Below are 22,187 nucleotides of genomic sequence, written 5' to 3' on the forward strand. Positions count from 1 at the left end.
TCTGTGCCCCAGTGATTACAGATATCACCTTTGTCCTATAATGGAAGTCTGTACATAGCTGTGTTTATCTCTAGACTTTCTGTTCTCTTCCATTGGCCTATTTGTCTAGTCATGCGCCTTTACCACATTGTTTTTTGGGGTTTTTTTTATATATATATACTTTAAATTCTAAGGTACATGTGCACAACGTGCAGGTTTGTTACATATGTATACATGTGCCATGTTGTTTTAATCATAGAGGCTTTGTAGTACCTTTATATCTATTAGGGCTAGCACCACCTCAGAGCTCTTCCTTTTCAGGGTTTTCCTAGCTAGTCTTGTGTATTTTTTTCCCATGTGAACTTTAATATCAACTTGTGTTGGTCTTTAAAAATATTCATGGTTATTTGCATTAAATTTATAAATATAACGGACATCTTGATCAAGTTAAGATGTGCCAAAAATAAGGCATGTTGTTCCACTGGTCAAGTTATTGGCACTTCAAGATCCGATGTTCTCTCTTAGATACTTCCTTAGGTAGTTTAGGTCATTAAATAAAATAATAAATATTTCTTGAGCAGCTACTATGCCCTTGGCACTATATTAAGCACGATAGAAGTAAAAAAGCAGATTCTGTCCTCAAGCAGCTTAGAATTTCATGAGAGAAACAGACTAACACACCAAAAGCAAAGCAGGCATGCTGTATGAGCACAGAGGAAATGGGGAGTAAGGAGGGCTAGAGCCACAAGGTAGTGAGAATGGAATCACGTGCCCTGAGGTTGTATAAGATTTACGCAGGGCAGCAAGGAGGAGGAATGGATCCCAGTGAGGGGAACCCTGGCAAAAGCTCAGAGAAGGACTGAGTGTGACAGGTTTCACAGGGCAGAGGGCCCCATCCAGACTGTTAGCTGGAATCCTGGGTGAAGCCCTCTTCCAGTCTCCGAGAGTTATGCCTCCATATTAACAGTCCCCAAACACTAATTATGTATTCATTAAAATGATGTTAGTGAATGTTTGCTGGGTTTCCAGATACTAGTCCTTTAGAATGGTAATTTCTGTACATTGTTACCTTTTCAGGGAATGGCCTTGAGTTGTGCCATCCAATATGGTAGCTACTTGCCATGTGTGGCTGTGGAGCCCTTACGATATGGATAGCGCAACTGAGCAACTGAATTTCTAATTTTATGTAACTTGACTTCATTAAATTTTAATTTTAAAATGAAAGTAGTATAAAATATTTTTCATTAAACCCAACTTTATTGTTTGGGGAGGGCTACATTTTAAACATAGTATTGTATAACATATGATTGCTGTATCACAGTATGTGTGTCCAATTTACTTTTTTTAACGTGGCTACTAGAAAATTTTAAATGACATATGCTGCCCACATTGCATTTTGCTTCGACAGCACTGGTCTAGAGTTTCACAACTCAGTGTGGTCTGGCTGGACTCACGTGAGAGCCATCCCAGACCTTCAGGATCTGCCCTTGACTAAGTTCCCCAGGTGAACCTTATGCACAATAAGATAAGCACTGATCTGGACGACCTCAGAAGACATCCAGCCACTGGTAGGTACCCAGCGTGACCCCCCCAATCCTTCTGGGGCTGGAAAGAGGAGGAGGCTGAGGGAGCAACAGGGAGACCCCTGACTGCCATTGTGACATCACAGAGTAAACCCCATGGGTCACCCAGCCCTGCCCTGGCTGGTGTCCTGCCCTCAGGACATCCTCTCCAATCCACCATACACCACCTTACCCCTCTGCTGGCAAGAGGGGACCTGATTCATCCTCACACTAAACACTCATTCTACCCAACTGATTGAGACAGAACAGAAGATAAACTGAAACTTCTCTGTCTTCCCACTGCAAGAGTGAATGAGCGATCCCTCTCAACTGACTCAGAATGTTTGCCTCACCCAGGAGGTAGGTACATTGATTTTGAAATCTCATGAACATCTCATATGCATACACTTACTGCTGGATTTGTAACACAGGTTACACTAACTCATCAATTTCATGTATTTCACATGGTCACAGTAAAGAGCTTGGAAATGCACTATAGGGTTCTACAAAATGGAATGAAAATGTGTTACTTAGCCCAGTTTTCATAGATAAAACTGGTATGTCCCTACCTTGGCCTATTACCTTTTCACCTTCCTTCATTAAAACTTCCATTTCTTCTTCCCTTGCCTCATCATCTTCCTTCTCCTCTCTGTTCCCAGGGCTCCCTATGCCTCTCCTTTTTTCCTTTCATCTGTATTATTCCTGTTGCCAAAATCTGGAGCCTGGTAAAGGCCCAGTAGTGGTGGCAGTAATAGAGCTGTGTGTCAACCCCAGTGAGCTGAAAGAGCAGACATCAAGCTCTATGCCAGAGAACAGTAGGGCATCCCCAAGGTCCTGCTGGAAGCCAGCTCTGATCTGGAACTGGGAAGGACAACACACAGTCCAGCTCTTTCTGGTCTCAGAGAATCCAAGAGAGTCTTCCGGGATCCTTCCAGACCCAGGAAGACTCTCACACTCTGCAGAGAAGTTGCGGCTTGTTTAGCATTTGACCTACATTCAGAAACGACCAGCCTCCCAACTTGCAGCTCTAAGGATTACTTAAAAAAAATGGTATTCATTCTCAAATATCTTGCCTTTCTCAGGAGAGAAAAATGAAGCTTGCAATTAGCCAGCAAACTAGCACATACACACACACACACGTACATACACACACTCCAACACAGGGAGCAACGTGGTGTGTTGTTGACCAGCTGGAAGTTAGGATCTCAAAGGAAAGAACAGGATAACTTAAGAGGCACTTCTGGGACTGCAGAGCTGAGTTGGTGGTTCTGAAGAGCCACTGGAGTGTGGGCTCAGGCAGCTTCCCTAATTCAGAAGCAGCCCAAAGTGAACAGATGAATAGATGATAAAGAAGTGGATGTGAACATAACAGAAAAAGCCAGTCATGGCTTAGAATAAATTTTATTATTGTTCTTTATCAGTGGTTTTCTAGGAGAGACACAGAGGGAATATGGGAGCGTCTGGTTGCTAATATGTACCTGAGAAGTATAAAGTACACTTAATCCATTGCCTCAATCTGCAGGAGGTCCCATAAATCTGGCCTGCAATCTGTACATTTTGTTAAAGGTGACTGTGCCTTGGCTTTTACTGAGTGGCAGCCTGGTGATGAGTCAGGTGAACAGTCCTCAAAGATTGCCAATGTTGACTTTACCATTTACTAGCTTTGTGGCCTTGAGCAAGTCAAACCCTCCTAATCGGAACCTCACTTGTAGAATGGGGATGCCACGTCTCTTTCAGGCTGGTTGTGAGGATTAAGGAAGTTGTCTGAAGGGTCTAGCAAAGTGTCTCCTGGTAGCGCAGGTGCCCTTCCCCTTCGTTTCTGCTTAGAGGCACACTTCTTCTAACTGTTTTCGATTTTCACAGAACTAAGAAGGCCAACTCTTTACCCTCATTTACCCGAGGGTAAATTTAACCCTCTGGGAGGTTAAGTAACTTGACCAAAATCCTCAGTGCCGTCGTGCATAGGGTCCTAAACAGAACTCGGATCTGCTGAGGGGTCTGGGTGGCGAAGTCTCGCCCCTCGGGTCCTCCCAATGAGACGCAGACATCCCCTTCCCTCAGAACGGGAGCCTGGGACCCACAGTTTTACGGGGCAGAGGCAGGGAAATGCCTGACTTTGGACTCCCAGCAGCCCGACACATCCCAAGCCCTGGCCCACCGGCCTGGGTGTAAGGAATCCCTCCGACTACCCCGTCTCTCCCGCCCTCCAGCGCAGCCTCGCCAGGCAGCAGAGGGGCCGCGCTTCAGGTGGCCTAGCGCCCCGGCCCAGCTCCCGGACACACGTGGCCCCGCCCTCCGCGGCTCGCCGGGTCCGTGGCCTGCCCTGGCAGTCCCTGCTCTCTGGGAGGGCCCGCGGAACACCGTTCTCAACCGACGCAGGAAGACCCAGAGGCAGAAACAGCCCGGGTTCCCCCGCCCCACCCAGTCAGGAAGCCCTGGGTAGTTGGCGACCGCGGGGCGGGGCCTCGCAAACAATGCCAAACACGCCCGGCCTGTCGCCGCGGCAACGCGCCCCGTTGCTAGGCGACCGGGCGCCGTAGTAAACGGGAGGCGGCGCGTTACTCATCGGGGTGGGAGGGAGCGCTCGGAAGTGGAGAAGGCGCGGCCGAGGCACCCCCGAGAGGCCCCACCCGTTACGCCCCCGCCCCGCCCCGCGGTCCCCAAGAGACCCCGGCCCCAGCCGGCCCGCGGGCGCCGTCACCCGCGCGTGAGCGATTGCCCCACAGGATGTGCAGATGTGGCTGCCCCTCTGATTCACTCCAGCTGCTTGGGGCCTGGAAGAAAGGCGGCTTCCTCTCCTGGAAATGACTGCATTAGCAAAAGTCCTCAAACAATTCCATTAAAAGGCGGAAAGGGAAAGACGAGAACGAAGCCCCGAAACGCTTTTCCAGGGTCCTTCCCACTGAATTGAAGTGTTCTCAAAACTCGGGACCTACGTTAGGAAGACTAGAGTCATTTGATTGTGCGACCATTTGAGGTGATGTAGCCCCTTAAACGTGGTTACAGCTGAGAATAAATCCCGGAGCTAAGTGTCCTACAGTGATGTAGTCATTTTGAACACTAAGCACGGGCATTTTGGTGGCATTACTCTTCCCTTCCGGGCTGGGAAACAAATGTGAAAATGTCCCGTGTGAAGACCTTCTTTGTCTTTATCAGCGAAGGAGAAGAAGGTCAGGCACTGATGGAAACACTGCAGTTAGAGCAGCAAAAGCTCAGAAGTTTGGAGATACATCATCCAAGATGGCTCTAATCAGTAGGGGACCACCCAGCTTGGAAAAGGACATAACATTTCCAATCTGTCACTGGTTTTTGAGCAATCTGTTTGTCCCCTGATCTCTGTACACTAAAAATAATATACTATTTCATGAGATCATCACTGTTTTCTGGGCTTTGCTCATTTAAAAGCAGGAATGTTTCCACAGGTGAGAGGAAATGGATTGGCAGAGAATCTGTTTGATGAAACTCTGGGTGCATCTGCGTAGAAAGGCTTAGGGTGTGCCTGTGGACCCAGGGCTTCCTTTGTAGCTTCTCACTGCTCTTACATATGTGAATCCGGAAGCATCCTGTTTCCTTTAGCAACAGAAGGCTGTTTGGACACATTCTTTATTCACATCTTCACTCAGCATTCCTAATTGTATCCATAAGCCTTTTTGCATTACAAATCTCATTCATTCATTCATTCATTCATTCATAGATGTTAAAACACTGCTAGGCTCTGAGGATCAACAATGAATAAAACATAGCTGCTACTATATCAAGCAACTTAAAGTCAAATGAGCATGACAGACAAGCCATGCGATGAGTTACACGAGAAAGGCACATGCTAGGACATGCAGGAGCAGAGAACAGGGCCAGGGGCATGCATGGTCATCAGACCCGTGATAGCCGAAACATTTACACCCGACTCCAGCCTTTGTCTAATGAGTAACAGAAAGGAGCTAATGGCGCGTGGGTCAGAAATCTAGCTCCTGGGAGGACAGAGTTACTCCTGCCAGGGAGGGCAAACAAACCTTTCCGGGAAGATGCCAGTATGGATGACATGAAGAAAAATCAAACAAACAAACAAAAATAACCGGATCCCTTAGCCCCAGGCCTTGGCATTAGAGAAGTGGTGTGGTATATAACCTGCTCTCTGGCTCGGCATTCACGCTTGTCATTTCATCACCTCTAACCTGCAGTGAACTCACAAAACAATAAATTGCATTCCCATTTACAAAGTATGTGTAGGTGTCCCACCACCACTGTTTTCTCTTGATGCACAACCTAGTAAATGTGGTTTTGTCCAGTACAGGGAACAGTGACTGAGGACCTCAGCAAATATGGGTTAGTCCCCACCGTTGGCCTTGTGGTGTCATAAATGGTGAAGTGCATATATATTCCTGCGGAGGTCATCTTGGAATAGTCACAGTCCAACATGCCAGAGCTAAGTACTGTTTTTAGGTGTGGAATCTTCGTGTCTGTGCTGAGTCATGAGCTTCTGAACCGAACCTAATTATATTTATGTTGCATTGACTAGCAATTACTTCTTCTGTTCTAAGAGAGGAAAGGGAAGAAAAAAATATTAACATGCCCAAATTACAATGAAAGGAAGTGAGTGGGATGCTGGGCTCTGAAGTTTGTGGCCAGGCAGAGAAACTCATGTTTTGTCAAAAAGAGGAAATTAGACGTTGTGGCCCAGGGTCCTTGGGGAGGGGGAGATCAAGACTGGTCACATTCAGCAGCCAGGCAGCCAAGTACACACACAAAATGCACAGCTTCCTAAGGGGTGGACCCAGGCTTTGTGGAGGCCTAAAATAATATAATTTTGGAGGCCCTCTTTAAGAAAAAGAGTACACAATTACAAGTGTAAATTAGGTAACAAGGTTTTAGAAGAGGTGGAGTGAGTAGGGGACATGGAAGCTGAAGTTTCATTAGCTTCACTCTAAATCCACCCCTAAGCCTCCTCATATAACACACTTAAGAGTCTGCCACTCCCACCCCCATTTCCCTGGAGAAGGGAACTTCAGGCTATTAAGGCACAGGGGGTGCGGTTTATGAGCAGAGGCAATAAAAACCAAAGACATAAGGCCGAGCCAAACAGTGACTCAAGCGGGCTATGAGAAGTGTCTGCAAGTATCTGAAGGGTGTAAGCACAGAGAGGGGAAAATAATTGTTCACTGTTCTGGGGTGGAAAGGGAATGAAGATACAATTAAGAAAAATGTGCACAAAACTCATCAGGAAACATTGGCTAACTGTATTTTCTGATACCGTGGAGCTGTATTTCCCATGGGAAGTATTTGAGGATCTACTGAGTCACTGAAGCTGGAACTGGCCGCACACACACAAAAAGTGCTACAGGAAAACAATCCTACAAGACTCCTATAGGGAGTGGCTGGATGCCCCAGAGTTCAGCCTGAGCCCTGAATTCCATAGAGCTGACACACGGCATTCTGTAGATTAGCAGGCAGGGAGGATGCCAAATTAAAAAAAAAAAAAAGGATCCTATGGGGAGGAGCAGCCACCTCCACCCACATTTTGCCGACTGGTGGGGGAAGCACGTGACGGAAGCGGAAACGATGAGGAGATAGCGCCACCCAGCGTTGTGATGAAACTACTAGCCAGGAAACCAACAGCCAATGCAACTGTAAAAAAAAAATAAAGAACACAAAATTCCTGCTTCTCCTCCCAAAGGAGAGTGAGTTCTGTCACAACAAATAAAGGGTTGTTTGGGTGATGCAGAAAATGTACCTGAACATGGCACATGTTTATCAAATTTGCTTGTTAACATCAGTCTGAGAGCAGACATTACAGGTGACAAAAGCAGGATCCAAAGCAACTCATTTGGCTAGAACGTGGACTAATTCAAACAATTAAGTTCAGAAGAACCTGCCTTTGATTCCCTAAACGAACTGCACAAATATAGAATGGGAAAAACATGACCTCATGGCTAGTCTGGAAGAGAGGGAGGAAGGGCCGGGTGGGATACAGAGGGTTTTATTAAATGTAAGCCCAAAATGAGTCGAACAGGTGCCATTTTACATGAATTCCCTGGGTATATATTAAGAACTTTCTAAAATTACCAATTCCTGGGCCTCACCCAGAACTACTATGAAATCTCAGGGTGGGTCCAGGAATCGGCATATTTGCCAAACTTCCAAAGATTGTTCTGATAGTCCATCAGAACTGAGAACGACTGCTCTAAAATGAAAGTGAGACCTTTGAGGAAGTTACCTTTAAGACAAATGCAGTAGTTATAATGGAATATAGAAAGTGTTGTGAGAAGGCCGGGGGCAGTGGCTCATGCCTGTAATCCCAGCACTTTGGGAGGCCAAGGTGGGAGGATTGCTTGAGCCCAGGAGTTCGAGACCAGCCTGGACAACATAGTGAGACCCTGTCTCTACTAAAATTAAAAAAAAAAAAATTAAGTGTTGCAAGAGAGGTATAGTGTGACCAGGATCATGAGGAGGGAGCTGTCTGTCCTAGGGAGAAAAGAAACATTTTCAAAGAGTGGATGACTTTTTAGACTAATTTCATTAAGAGGCAGGCAGTTCACCAGGTAAAAAGAGATTGAAGGCATTCCAGCAGAAGGAAGAGCATCAGCAAAGGCTTGGAGGATGAAAGTCCATGCAGGGTTTAGGGACTCACAAACAGTGGCAGAATCTCTTTCAACGTTGGTGTCCCAATTAATTTGCGTTTTTTTTTTTTTTTTGACATGGAGTCTCGTTCTGTGGCCCAGGTTGGAGTGCAGTGGCACAATCTCGGCTCACTGCAACCTCCATCTCCCGGGTTCAAGAGATTCTCCTGCCTCAGCCTCCCAAGTAGTTGGGATTACAGGTGCCTGCCACAATGCCTGGCTAATTTTTTTGTATTTTTAAGTAGAGACAGGGTGTCACTATGTTGACCAAGCTGGTCTCGAACTCCTGACCTCAAGTGATCCACCTGCCTCAGCCTCCCAAAGTGCTGGGATTGCAGGCATGAACCATCGCGCCCAGCTATTTGTACAATTTTGAGGAGAGAAAGAACAACTTGTACTTCTGGCTGACTGGTGGCAAGAAAATATGCAAACGACTCCTTACTGGTTTGTTAGATCACTTTTTCAACGTTTTAGAAACTCTTTTTTGAAATATAAAATATTGTCATTCCTTTGCCTGAAGGTTGGGAGAGGAATGGTAAATAGCCATGGCATTCCAGATCCTGGAATTCATTGATCTCCAATCCTATTCTATCTGCATCTTTGCCCCATCCCCAGCCAACATTCTCACTCAGCATTCCATGTGTAGAGGGAGATACTTAATAGTACTTTTTTTTTTTTTTTTTTTTTTGAGACGGATTCTCGCTCTGTTGCCCAGGCTGGAGTGCAGTGGCGCAGTCTCGGCTCACTGCAAGCTCTACCTCCCAGGTTCATGCTATTCTCCTGCCTCAGCCTCCCGAGTAGCTGGGACTACAGGCGCCCGACACCACGCCCGGCCAATTTTTTTGTGTTTTTAGTAGACATGGGATTTCACCATGTTAGCAGGATGGTTTCAATCTCCTGACCTTGTGATCCACCTGCCTTGGCCTCCCAAAGTGCTGGGATTACAGGCGTGAGCCACAGCGCCCGGCAACAGTACTTATTCTAGTGTTCTTTTTTTTTTTTTTTTGAGACGGAGTCTCGCTCTGTCGCCCAGGCTGGAGTGCAGTGGCGCAATCTCGGCTCACTGCAAGCTCCGCCTCCCGGGTTCACGCCATTCTCCTGCCTCAGCCTCCCGAGTAGCTGAGACTACAGGCGCCCGCCACCACGCCCGGCTAATTTTTTTGTATTTTTAGTAGAGACGGGGTTTCACCATGGTCTTGATCTCCTGACCTCGTGATCCGCCCGCCTCGGCCTCCCAAAGTGCTGGGATTACAAGCGTGAGCCACCGCGCCCGGCCTACTTATTCTAATGTTCGAACTGGAAGGTGGAGACCACCCATGGAACAAGGAAGCTATTTCCTGTTCATGGCTCCATGAGGCCCCGACATTGCAGAGAACAGAGTTTCTTCAAAGAGAAGGGAAACCCTACTCGAGGGAAGGTAAACTTCTGCAGTGATGGTGATCTGCCATATCTTCATGTCTGCCATAAATTCAAGCCCAATCCATTCACACCAGTTACCTAGGGAATGACAGGCAGTGGAAACTAAACCATCATTTACTTTTTAAAGAAAATTTCCTCTGCAAATTGCAGGTCCTTGCGTCTTTGTGCTTAATCTCAGATCCCCATTGGCAAGCTCTCTGGTGTAATCTCCCAGAACAGCTGGGCCCTGATTGCCTTGTCAATTATTAAATGCCCGTGTTCCCTGTAAGGCAGCATTTAATCATGAGGCACTCCAAAGAATATGAGATAGAAGGGGAGGGGTAGGAGGAGAGGGAGGAGGGTAGGAAGACAGTTTGCATTCTTGCAACATTAAACCAAAGGGACTTGGAGTGCAGATGGCATCCTTCGGTCCTTCCAGACAAGCTGCAAGACGCTGACCATGGCCAAGGTAACCGGCTTCCCCTCTTATTCCTCAAAGGATGCAGTCTACAGCTATTTTGTACCTGGCTCTTTTAAGAAGTGCACCTGCTCATCGATCTGTTGTCCTTCCTAGCCTGTGCTAATTCTGGGTTACTCTGTTAATATATGTTGATGTAAGGGTTACTGATTATACATTGGCACCTACGCACTTCCTAATGATCTAAGGGCCCAAGTGTTAGAGAAACCACTCTGTCCCTTTTCTAGAGAGTAAAGAGTCACCTTGTCATGGGATCTGTTGCATACACAAAGACAGTTGTTCTTATGGCCATTACTTCTTCAGGATCACTTTATGGAAACCACTGCAAAATTAGATTTGTTCTTCCAATTCAAGAGGTATCCAGATCCTAGCAGGAAAAGGCATGTTTGGGGAAAGGAGTAAAGTATGTGACAAAGGGCATGGTACTATAGGTGTTGGAGATAATTCTTGAAAATTCTCGAATGAGATTATCATTCGATATCAAGAAGATGATTTTTGAATGAGGTTCCTTGTGTCTCTCCCTGGTGGACGCTCCTTCTGGAAGGAACCTCTTTGAGCTTCAGTCCAAGCTCTTTTTTATTCTTTGTTTCTCAAATTGCCTCTTCCTTAAATTGGTTGTCACCTTGGTGCCACAAAGTGGGTGTATCTTAGTATGGGGTTCGTTATTCTTTCTTATTTCTGAATCACCCCGAGAATAACTTGCAAATATATATAACTTGAAGTGGATTGAATGTGGAGTAAAAATCTTGCAAGTATAACTTGAAATGGATTGAGAGTGGAGTTAAAATCTGACGTGATAATAGACAAATTTCCAAACCAGACTGAAAATGATTGTTGAAAATTGAATGCTGAGGTCACAAAAGTTAGAATTGCCTGTCTTTAGGTCAGTCTTTACACCGAATAGTTAGTGAAGATGTTTTACCTGGAAGTCCATTTCTTATTCAAGCAGTGTAAGAATTATTAGGAAGGATGACTCACAGTAAGAGAATGATGACTAAAACCAATAGGATTTTCATAACTAAAACCAAGATGAAAACATTTTAGGAAAGGGGAACTGGGCAGCATACGACTTCAGTGTCTAGCAACAGAAAATCTTTCCTCCCCCCAGATGCTGCGGATTTTTTGTCCTTAGTCAAGGTCACCCAGAGTCTTGCAAGAACTGACAATTCTTGGCAGAGTTAATTTGTTGAGTGCTTTTAAAAGTAAAATCATATTAGCAGATTGCTTTTCAGAAGTTGTCTTTATCATGTTTTATATATTGGTTTTACATACATATGATCTTTGTGTATTTCTTATTGCCATAAATAATAAGCACTTTGTGATATGCACTGTCTTAGTCTCTGGAAATTCTGAAGAACAACCATTTCATTTCTAAGGTAAAGTTCTCTGTTAAATGTAGAAACATTAAGCTGGGTGTGACAAGGGAGGGAAATTTATGGGCCTGTCCATTTAGCTATGGTTTTATTTATGGCTCTTAAGCTAAGCAGATTTAAGTGTGATTAATTCTGATACGAAGGATCCCTTGGAAAGCTCAAGGAGGTTTACTTTAAGAAGCGTCTGTCAGCGACTAACCATGGGCTTCTTTTCTGTTCAGTGTGCATTAATATAACTGTATAAACTGCTCTAACACAAAGTGAGAGACTTACTTCTCTAAATCAAATTAAATCTGGCTCCAAGCCACCACTCAACAAAGTTGGCAGTCTAATATCAGTCATATTTTAGCTTGCCCTCCTCTTCTCTTAGGCTGAAAATGACATGGAGAGTAGGGGCTCCCGCCAGAGCCATCCCGGGCTTCAGTTCTTTCGGCAGCCTCCCCTATGTCCCCACTGTGAGGCAGACACTTCTGCACCAGGCTGGAAGACACGGCCCTCCGGGTTCCTCTCCACCAACCAAGGGCTTGGCTGCTGACACCCTACCCATGGCTCTGTGGACACCAAACCTGGTGTCCAGCCTACACAGGCACCACACAGCCACTTCACATTTGAAACTCTGTTGTCTCTGTGGCAGTGGATGGAAGCTGGGCCCGACTGCTAACTCTCCCAGAACCATAAGCCCCATCTCCTCTCCAAAGGTTTCAATAGCCCCACATCCCAGTAGGTTCACTGCCCTCTTTTATCCTCCAGGCCCCAAAGCATCCATCTGCTTCCCCTGGAGACTTCCAGTTTAATATTCATTGCTATGACTCCTTTCAGAGGAATCTGTAATGCAGGGAAGAGGACACCAATAGCTCACTTTGTTAAAATAGTAAATGCTTCAGCAAGTCAGTGCTACTACCTGTCAGTGAAGACAAAGCCAAAAACGATTACCACAAAGAGCCTTTGGAATGCTCCCAATTCCTTTTTCTAAACTTTTATATAAAGTTTAGACTTTATATAAAACTTTTCCAGAAGTTATCAATTGCCTTGTCAATTATTAATTATATAATTATTTATATGTATTCATATTTTATATAAAGTTAAAAGTTTATATAACCGGCCAGGCGTGGTGGCTTACGCCTGTAATCCCAACACTTTGGGAGGCCGAGGTGGGCAGATCACCTGAGATCAGGAGTTCAAGACCAGCCTGGCCAACATGGTGAAACCCTGTCTCTACTAAAAATACAAAAAAAATTTAGCCAGGCATGGTGGCAGCCGCCTGTAATCCCAGCTACTCGGGAGGCTGAGGCAAGAGAATCTCTTGAACCCAGGAGGCGGAGGTTGCAGTGAGCTGAGATTGTGCCATTGCACTCCAGCCTGGGCAACAAGAGTGACACTCTGTCTCAAAAAAAAAAAAAAAAAAGAAAAGAAAAAGTTTATATATCCTCTGACTGAGGTTATTGCTATCTGATGCTTATTCAGAACACCCTCAATTTACTCAGCAGTTTAGTATTGAGTGTCTAATGTGTAAAATACTGTGCTAGTTGCTGTGGGAAAGATAAAAATCACAAAGACACGTTTGCTACCTAATGGCAGCTTGAAATCTTGGAGGGAAGATAAGACATGACCAAAAATAAATGTGAAAAGAGTACTACTAAGAAGGCACACACCACAGTCCTTGAAGCCCTTCCAAGCCTCACTTTCCATGGAAGGTGCTGGTTAGGGGACCTCCCTGAAGCAGTTGGTACTTGGGGTGAGCCTCAGAAGGGGCAGGACTTCAGTAGACAGGGCCTGGCCAGCAGTGGTATGAAATTTGCAGCAATCCACCTTCTCTCTCTCTCGCTCAATCTACTGGTCCAAGAACTCCAGGTAGTGGCTGCTGGCAGATCCATCACTGCTACTCAGAATGATCCCCCTGCTGTTTGTTGGTGGGGTCATTACGGCACTCACCATAAAGGTACACACACACACACACACACACACACACACACACATACATCCTCCCTAGGATTTGCCAGCTGGAGGCTATGTTGATTCCACTCTCACCATTTGAGGCAGAAATGGAAGATTTTAACATGTTCACGTCCAATTCATTCTGACTTCTGCATTCCTCATTCTAATTTGTCCTATCTGGTGGATCACCTTTATCCTACCTCTGTGTATTGCTGCATATCATGCCCAGAGGCCAGCCCCTGTCATTCAATCTATGCAAATCACCGCTTTTCTGTAGTTGGATCTGTGTAAGGTTCAACATAAGGAAGCATCATCCCTGCGTTGAGTAGAGGCCAGGGGAAAACTTTCCCTTTGCCCTCCGAAGGTTCACTGAAAATCACTGACAAGAGGCAGATTAATAGGAGAAAAAACATAAAGTATATTTGATCGTAGTTTCACATGACGTGGGAACCTTCGAATGAAGACCCAAAGATGCAGGGAAAATTGTCTATTTTTATGCTTAGGTTCAACAAAGTATGGACAGTCACGTAGAAATATGATTGGACATCAAGGGCATGATCTACTGTTTTTTTATTTACTGTTATTTATTTTTTAGGGACAGATAGCCCTGTTGCCCAGACTGGAGTGCAGTGGCATGATCATGGCTTACTGCAGCCTCAACCTCCTGGGCTCAGGTGATCCTCCCACCTCAGCCTCAAAAGTAGCTGGGACTATAGGCGTGCGCCACCATGCCCGGCTAATTTCTTTTTTCATAGAGACAGGGTCTCACTGTGTTACCCAGGCTGGTCATGAATTCCTGAACCCAAGCGATCCTCCCACCTCTGGAAGGGATTACAGTGCTAGGATTACACGCATGAGCCACTGCATCTGGCCTGATCTAATAACATCAATAGACTGAGTGGGGAGCCCAGCAAGGCCTGCTTCTCCTTGGCCTCTCTGAGCGTGCATTTCTTCCTTCTGGGTGTGGGGCAGGACCCACTCTGGAATGGGAGTCTTATGACCTACAGTCACACACGCTAGGCCAGATAACTTCTTTAGGGCCAGTTTGGACACGGGAAGGCAGAGGGAGTTAGAGTAATATTTTTAGGTTTTATGGCTGGCTCTGGGGAAAGGGGCTCCGGTTTCTACAACCCACCTTGAGAAAGAGGGATTCTAGTTTCTGTGGCTAGCCTTGGGAAAGAGTGGGACTGAGACAGGAGGACAGGAGAAGGTCAGAGAGAGTTGCTTCTGAGGCCCCCATTTGGGCGTATGGTTTTCTGACACCCTCCGGGTGCTTGCTGCAGACCACTCCTGAAGCCGGGCTTCCACGCGGCCCCTGGAGAAAACCGTCAGAGGCGGGTTGTGCCTATCCGCCTTGGAGGAGTATGGCTTGAGCGGAGGGAGCGCAGGGAAGGATGGCCACATCTCCGAGGCGGCTCTGAGTCAAGCTCCCCTGCTCCCTTCCCTTCCACTTGTGCTTATCTATTACAGATGGAGCTCGCGAAGGCCTTCTCTGGCCAGCGGACACTCCTGTCTGCCATCCTCAGCATGCTATCACTCAGCTTCTCCACAACATCCCTGCTCAGCAACTACTGGTTTGTGGGTACACAGAAGGTGCCCAAGCCCCTGTGCGAGAAAGGTCTGGCAGCCAAGTGCTTTGACATGCCGGTGTCCCTGGATGGAGACACCACCAACACATCCACCCAGGAGGTGGTACAATACAACTGGGAGACTGGGGATGACCGGTTCTCCTTCCGGAGCTTCCGGAGTGGCATGTGGCTATCCTGTGAGGAAACTGTGGAAGAACCAGGTAGCCTACATTCTGGGATATAAGAGCAACGGGGTCAGGGCGGGCAAGGGATCTAATGCAGGCATGGAAATCAGGTAGGCCCGCTTAGGGCTGGGGTTGCCCTGGAAGTGCAGCACTGCCCACACCCCAGTGGGCCTCACTCTCTTCTCCCAGCACAGAACCTTCCACCTCTGTCCAGTGTCCTTCTCTATAGGAGCCCCTTTTAATAAGGTTGAAAGTCCTCTGGCTTTTTACTTCCTCCCTCTGTAGTAGACTTATTGGTTCAAAATAGCATGTTATAAATAGAATTAACCTTAAAAGTTTCATTTAGACCTTTCACATTATGAGAATTTCCAGTCTAGGGAGCTAGAATTGCTGTTTAGAAACAAAACGAACGGAGAGGAATATTGTAGGAAAGCCCTAGCTCTGCTCAACCATGACCTCATACAAATAACTTCATTTTTTTTTCTTTTTTTTGAGATGGAGTTTCGCTCTTGTTGCTCAGGCTGGAGTGCAATGGTGTGATCTTGGCTCACCACAACCTCCGCCTTGCAGGTTCAAGCGATTCTATTGCCTCAGCCTCCCAAGTAGCTGGGATTACAGGCATGTGCCACCATACCCAGCTAATTTTGTATTTTTAGCAGAGACAGGGTTTCTCCATGTTGGTCAGGCTGGTCTCGAACTCCCGACCTCAGGTGATCTGCCCACCTCGGCCTCCCAAAGTGCTGAGATTACAGGCATGAGCCACCATGCCCAGCCTATAACTTCGTTTCTATAGGCCTTGATTTGCTCATTTGTGAGATGAAAGCATCACAGCAGATCATCTTACAGCCTCTTCCTGGCCTTACAGTGTTTTCTCATTCTGAGTATTACCGCTACCATTTAAAAGTGGGGGAACCGAAGCCAGCCAGCCAGGGTAACTAGATCACGTAAGAGAGCCCTGAAGGAGCTGAAGGCAGATCTGCCAGGTCTCCTGACCCTCGGTGCGCACTAGCAAAGCAGGCAGGCGCTGGTCGATGTGTGTTCCTCAGGTTTGGAGGAAAGAGCTGAAGACACCTCCTCTTCCCTGCCCAAGAGCACTGAAAGGTGACTCTGTGGCCTGGGAAGAAAGCACCTGGTAGTGAAGCTTTTCTAATGCCCAGAATCATGAACAATTTGATATCTGCGACTTCTCCCTATCTGAACTAAAAGGGAGATGGAAGAGGAATTTTAAAAATGTGTGTATTTACATTTATATTTATTATTGTGCCACTTAGCACTGCTCCATCCCCAGTCCTGGAAACAATTTAGAGCCCTTCGGTCCAGTGGTACAGCGGCAGCAAAAGGTATTAGTTAACACTAAGATCATTAACTCTTCTGGACACGGGAAATGGGAACATTAAGCTATGTAGGTGCTCTCAGGGAAACATCTTTTGCATTATCAGATATTGAAGAGAGAGAAATTCACCTGGGCTGACTCTTGGCTCTGCCATTCATTCACCCAGGCATTCTTTCCTGCTTTCCTGCTCTATGCGGGGCAGGTGCTGTCAGAGCAGAGGGAGCAGTGCCAGTTATGGGGTGGGGAAGGTTTTCATTCCAACCATCCCAGGGAATAGCTCCATGACGTTGTACCTTGTATGTTTCAGGGGAGAGGTGCCGAAGTTTCATTGAACTTACACCACCAACCGAGAGAGGTGAGAAAGGACTACTGGAATTTGCCACGTTGCAAGGCCCATGTCACCTCACTCTCCGATTTGGAGGGAAGCGGTTGATGGAGAAGGCTTGCCTCCCCTCCCCTCCTCCCCCTTGGGGCTTTGTGGGAAGTATGTGTCTGATAAGGAATTTACAGTAGTTACCACTGACTTGGGCCTCTCCGGATCTAAACTGCACTGTGATCTCCCACTTTTCTGAGCCCCACAGGGTGACACAAATTCCTCCTTGAGCTGACTTTCATTCACATGCAGGAATGCAAAAATGAAACAGCAGGGATAAATACCATTCACAAATAGAAAACCACCAACAGCGCTAACCTACTCTTGTTGCCAAGTAACCGTGTAGGAAGGCTTAGCTTTTTCCTCCTTTTTCTCCACTATTATTATTATTATTTGGTAAAATGAAAGGAAAGGAGTGAAGAAGGGAGGCAGGGAGGGAACCATCCCAAAATTAAATGAGGAAAAAGAGAGACAAAAAATGATAACTAGAGCAACATTAGTTCCCTGCAGGATTTATGAAAATTCGATGATTTCTTCTCAAATCTCCCCAACAGTATTTACAGTCAGTCAAGCTTACTTGGGTATATATTGGTTATGGAGTGGGAGCTGTGAGTGACGTCAAAGGACTAGAAATGAAGTAATGTTCCTCCCTGGTTTCAGCTGTGCCTCGTTCTCCCCTTCTCGGATGCAGCTAGGGTCTTAACTCCTAATAGGCATCCTATGCTCACCGCTTGTTCAGTTTTTTAACTGTCAGGGTGAGCGCTCCCTCTTCCTCTGGTTTCTGGCAGAAATCCTATGGTTATCCCTGGGAACGCAGATCACCTACATCGGACTTCAATTCATCAGCTTCCTCCTGCTACTAACAGACTTGCTACTCACTGGGAACCCTGCCTGTGGGCTCAAACTGAGCGCCTTTGCTGCTGTTTCCTCTGTCCTGTCAGGTGAGTTGCTCCTGGAGTGGGAGAGGGTGGTTGGCCCTGGCCACTTTTGAAGTCCTAGCTGGAGGGCTTGAGTCTTTGCCCTGAAGGGCAGAAGGAGCCCAAAGGCAGTACAAAGAATGGAGGTAGGCATCTTTAATTTTAAATTGAAGTAACATACGAAATTGTATATTGGATCACCATGTACTTTACAAAATGATTTACCCCGAGGTTCCTTTATTTGCAAGCTTTCTCAATAGGTAAAATCTATTGTTTGGGTTACTTTTCAGCTGTGACATATATACAGCTTTTCAAGACCAGTCTCCATTGGATAAAGTGAGAGATGCACATATAAGACGAAGAATTAAGCCAACATTGGGGTGCGGGTGGGAAGGAGTAGGGGTGAGGTGCAGTGGCCTTGGGTGCAGCCTTGACTCAGAGACTTTTTCCATAGCTCTCAGCCTACAGTCTGGGGTCACCTATTGCAAAGATGTGCATTTAAGGAGAAGCCCCCATTGTGAATTAGTCTTCGGGAAATGTGGTGGCATGAGGTAATGGGCTACTCCAACAGAGGCTGCGCCTGACTGCAAGAAGGGTGATCCAAAATCATACTCCTGGCAGATGGCATGAAAGCCTTTCTCTAAGGACTCTGCCTTCCTGTTTCCTCCGTAGGTCTCTTGGGGATGGTGGCCCACATGATGTATTCACAAGTCTTCCAGGCAACTGCCAACTTGGGTCCGGAAGACTGGAGACCACATGTTTGGAATTATGGCTGGGCCTTCTAGTAAGTGCTGTCATCTCCTGAACCTTTGTAGCCCCAGCCAACCTTCATGAGATTTTCTGCCCTCAGCTAGATGCTTATTCGGTGAAGGAAGCCCTGCCTTCTCTTCATCCCTCATCCCGAGCCTGTCAACCACACAGGGCTGCATCATCAGGACACATCCATTCTTCCCCGCCTTCTGAGGGAGTACAGGGAGGATTCCTCGAGTGTGTCTTGGGAGGATGTTATTTTGTCCAGTTTTCCTGCTCATCAGCTGTGGCAGTTGCCTCTTCACCTGGTATATTTGTCACCCTGGGGAAACAAGACTGATTCTGTAGGCCTTATGGAAATGTGCTTTTTTTTTTTTTGAAATGATTCAAGGTATTAGAGAACAGAGAAATAGAGAAATTGCTTTGAAATTTGGATTGAACTGCATTCTCTGTAAATGGCTTACTCCTCTCCTCTTCACTTCCTTCTATATCCATTCTTTTTCTACTGAACCATGTTGGAAATAAAACTTCACTACCACAGTCATTCTCTAACCCTTAAAGAATTAAGGGGTCAGTCATTTTAGAGTTCTCTTAAAAAGAGAGCGACAGCAACCATCACAAAGCATCACATACAAGTTAAATATTATCTTTGAGAGCTCTTACTTTCTCCCTTAAGGAGCACTCTTTATTCACAGCAAGTTGCCAACTTGTACTGATATTTACTGTCTAAGTGCTAAGTACTTTGAGAGCACTGAAAACACACAGTGATGGGCTCAAGTTTCCATTCGGGGAAGGAAGCCTGCACGTCTGTTGTGAGGCCCTATCCCCTTTCCTGTGGTACAATCTGTGCTAATAATTTGGGAGTCTGAGTCTACTACACCAGCCAGGGCATCAGCTCAATGCAGTTCCCAGATCCAGCATTTCTCACCTTTTGTCTGTCTTCAGGCCATTCTTGGCATTAACGGCTGTGGAGCTCAGGCTAGGCAACGCCCATCAATCAACTCCCAGAAGCATCCCAGACTGAACCTACTGCATTTGTCAGAGGCAGCAGATATGAACACACAGGGCCCACCTGTGACCTGGCTTTAACCATCACTTGGCCTCATGAAATCTCTCCCTAACCTCACAAAACTTCCTGTTTCCTGAGCTTCCCAGAACCACAGGGAGATTTAGGGATTTGACTTTCCAAGTTTTCAGGAATGTGTTTAATATGGTTCCCTAGTGTCTTCTTTTCCTTTCTTGAATCCATCCACATTCTCTTAATCTCCAGCTCCTCTCCCATCCATTACAAACTCCCTTAAGCCAAAACCACACTGTTTCCATATGAAGCAAATTCCACTAGTACAACCTATAATACCTCCTGATTTGTAGTAAATGTTTTCCTGAATGACTTTCAGAGGCTCAACGTTGTGGACCCTAAGACTGCTAAGTTCAAAACAAAGGAAGATGGAAGAGGGATGATTCCTCCCAGCATCTGAGCCGGGGGACATCTTTGGCAGGGCGTGTGTGTGTGTGTTGAGGTGGGAGAGGGAGGGTATGCAGTAGGTTATGTCCACTGCATACAGCTCAGCTTCAGGCCTGGGGAATCTTGGAGATTTTACAAGGGTCAATGCAGCTTGGGAAACAGGAGTCCAAATATGCACAGACACACACACAAAATAGGCACACCAGATAGAAAAGGGCATGGCACCAACAACTCAACAATTCAGTGAAAACAAATCCATTAAGCTCCTTGTCTGATACTATGACTACATGAGTCATTCTCTTTTTAGAAACCGGTAAGTTCTCTTCCCACAGTTCTTTACCTGAAACATGGTGGAAAGTCCCTAAATCCCCACAAGTCATTAAGCTAGTCCACTAGTAGGAAGAGGTCATGGCATTTTTCTCTCAAGAAAGTCCTGTTCTTACTGTCCCATCTTTTTGTGCATTTGTCCCTAGCATGGCCTGGCTCTCCTTCACCTGCTGCATGGCATCGGCTGTCACCACCTTCAACACGTACACCAGGATGGTGCTGGAGTTCAAGTGCAAGCATAGTAAGAGCTTCAAGGAAAACCCGAACTGCCTACCACATCACCACCAGTGTTTCCCTCGGCAGCTGTCAAGTGCAGCCCCCACCGCGGGTCCTTTGACCAGCTACCACCAGTATCATAGTCAGCCCATCCACTCTGTCTCTGAGGGAGTCGACTTCTACTCCGAGCTGCGGAACAAGGGATTTCAACGAGGGGCCAGCCAGGAGCTGAAAGAAGCAGTTAGATCATCTGTAGAGGAAGAGCAGTGTTAGGAGTTAAGCGGGTTTGGGGAGTAGGCTTGAGCCCTACCTTACACGTCTGCTGATTATCAACATGTGCTTAAGCCAACGTCTGTCTCCTGAGCATGGTTTTTAGAGGCTATGAATAAGGCTATGGATAAGGTTATCTTTAAGTCCTAAGGGATTCCTGGGTGCCACTGCTCTCTTTTCCTCTACAGCTCCATCTTGTTTCACCCACCCCACATCTTACACATCCAGAATTCCCTTCTTTACTGATAGTTTCTGTGCCAGATTCTGGGCTAAACTGTGGAGATAAAAAGAAGAGTAAAATACACTTCCTGACCTTAAGGGTCTGATACATCTAGTTATTGGTCTGGAAGTTGGAGAAATGGAGGAGAGCAAATTAGCGGTAGTGTGACTGTGGCTCAACTTTCCATGGTACACGCGAATTGTTCTGGAAGTCACAGATGGGAAGACAGAAGCACCCGAGTGCTTTATCATATAGCACAGAGGTCCTCCACACTGCCTGGGACAGTGTCCTGCATACACAGTAGGTACCCAGTAAAAGTGTTATTAAATATTGTCCCAGGAGCCCTTAGGAGAGTGGTTTAACATGAGAAGGCACCAACAGCACACAGGGTCAGGGTCACTTCTATAAATAGCCCACCAAGGCTATTCAGATGGGACTGTGGTTCCCTTCTGGACAGTCATACCAGGGACTTCCCAGTGAACAAGGGGGCATAGGCTCCTCTCTGGATCCCACCTTTTCATCTCTTCTGAGAAATGTACCCTATTATTTCCTCCATAAAGAGTGCCACCTATCCAATTCCTCAAGGATCTAGAACTAGAAATACCATTTGACCCAGCCATCCCATTACTGGGTAGATACCCAAAGGATTACAAATCATGCTGCTATAAAGACACATGCACACGTATGTTTATTGCGGCACTATTTATAATAGCAAAGACTTGGAACCAACCCAAATGTCCATCAGTGATAGAACTGGATTAAGAAAATGTGGCACATACACACCATGGAATACTATGCAGCCATAAAAAAAGATGAGTTCATGTCCTTTGTGGGACATGGATGAAGCTGGAAACCATCATTCTGAGCAAACTATCACAAGGATAGAAAACCACACACCGCATGTTCTCACTCACAGGTGGGAACTGAACAATAAAAACACTTGGACACAGGGTGGGGAACATCACACACCGGGCCTGTCATGGGGTGGGGGGAGGGGGGAGGGATAGCATTAGGAGATATACCTAATGTAAATGACGAGTTAACGGGTGCAGCAAACCAACATGGCACATGTATACATATGTAACAAACCTGCACATTGTGCACATGTACCCTAGAACTTAAATCAAAAAAAAAAAAAAGAATGCCACCCATCTAACTTGCCTGTCCTCTTTTCCATATGGGGAAACAAACCATCCTTGATGACTAAGACGAATGAGAATGGCA

General features: G+C 46.2%; 1 protein-coding gene across 14 annotated transcripts; it reads left to right on the plus strand.

Moving 5' to 3' along the window:
• Positions 1–1,680: 1,680 nt before the first annotated feature.
• On the plus strand, positions 1,681–22,114 carry GSG1 (germ cell associated 1). 14 transcript variants are annotated; one of them, XM_030804580.1, is made up of 8 exons: positions 1,723–1,901; positions 14,810–15,128; positions 16,364–16,432; positions 16,733–16,909; positions 17,587–17,739; positions 18,388–18,499; positions 20,404–20,493; positions 20,574–20,885. In XM_030804580.1, the coding sequence occupies exons 1-8, from the start codon at positions 1,854–1,856 to the stop codon at positions 20,614–20,616; spliced, it is 1,011 nt and encodes a 336-aa protein (XP_030660440.1). In that variant the 5' UTR covers positions 1,723–1,853; the 3' UTR covers positions 20,617–20,885. The 14 variants fall into 14 exon arrangements, with proteins under 14 accessions (XP_030660434.1, XP_030660441.1, XP_030660436.1 ...); XM_030804574.1 differs by having other exon boundaries at positions 1,681–1,901; positions 20,404–22,114; XM_030804581.1 differs by having other exon boundaries at positions 1,699–1,901; positions 18,388–18,503; positions 20,404–22,114.
• Positions 22,115–22,187: the final 73 nt, after the last annotated feature.

This window comes from Nomascus leucogenys, chromosome 23 (assembly GCF_006542625.1).
Source record: "Nomascus leucogenys isolate Asia chromosome 23, Asia_NLE_v1, whole genome shotgun sequence".
NCBI classification, from domain to species: domain Eukaryota; kingdom Metazoa; phylum Chordata; class Mammalia; order Primates; family Hylobatidae; genus Nomascus; species Nomascus leucogenys.

Excerpts from the sequence above, each read along its gene's own strand:
- GSG1 (XM_030804574.1), top strand. The coding sequence starts at position 1,854 with ATGAGCGATCCCTCTCAACTGACTCAGAATGTTTGCCTCACCCAGGAG. Across the intron at positions 16,910-17,586 it reads CCCTTGGGGCTTTGTGGGAA|AAATCCTATGGTTATCCCTG; the intron begins GTATGTGTCTGA and ends GGTTTCTGGCAG. Across the intron at positions 17,740-18,387 it reads TGTTTCCTCTGTCCTGTCAG|GTCTCTTGGGGATGGTGGCC; the intron begins GTGAGTTGCTCC and ends TTTCCTCCGTAG.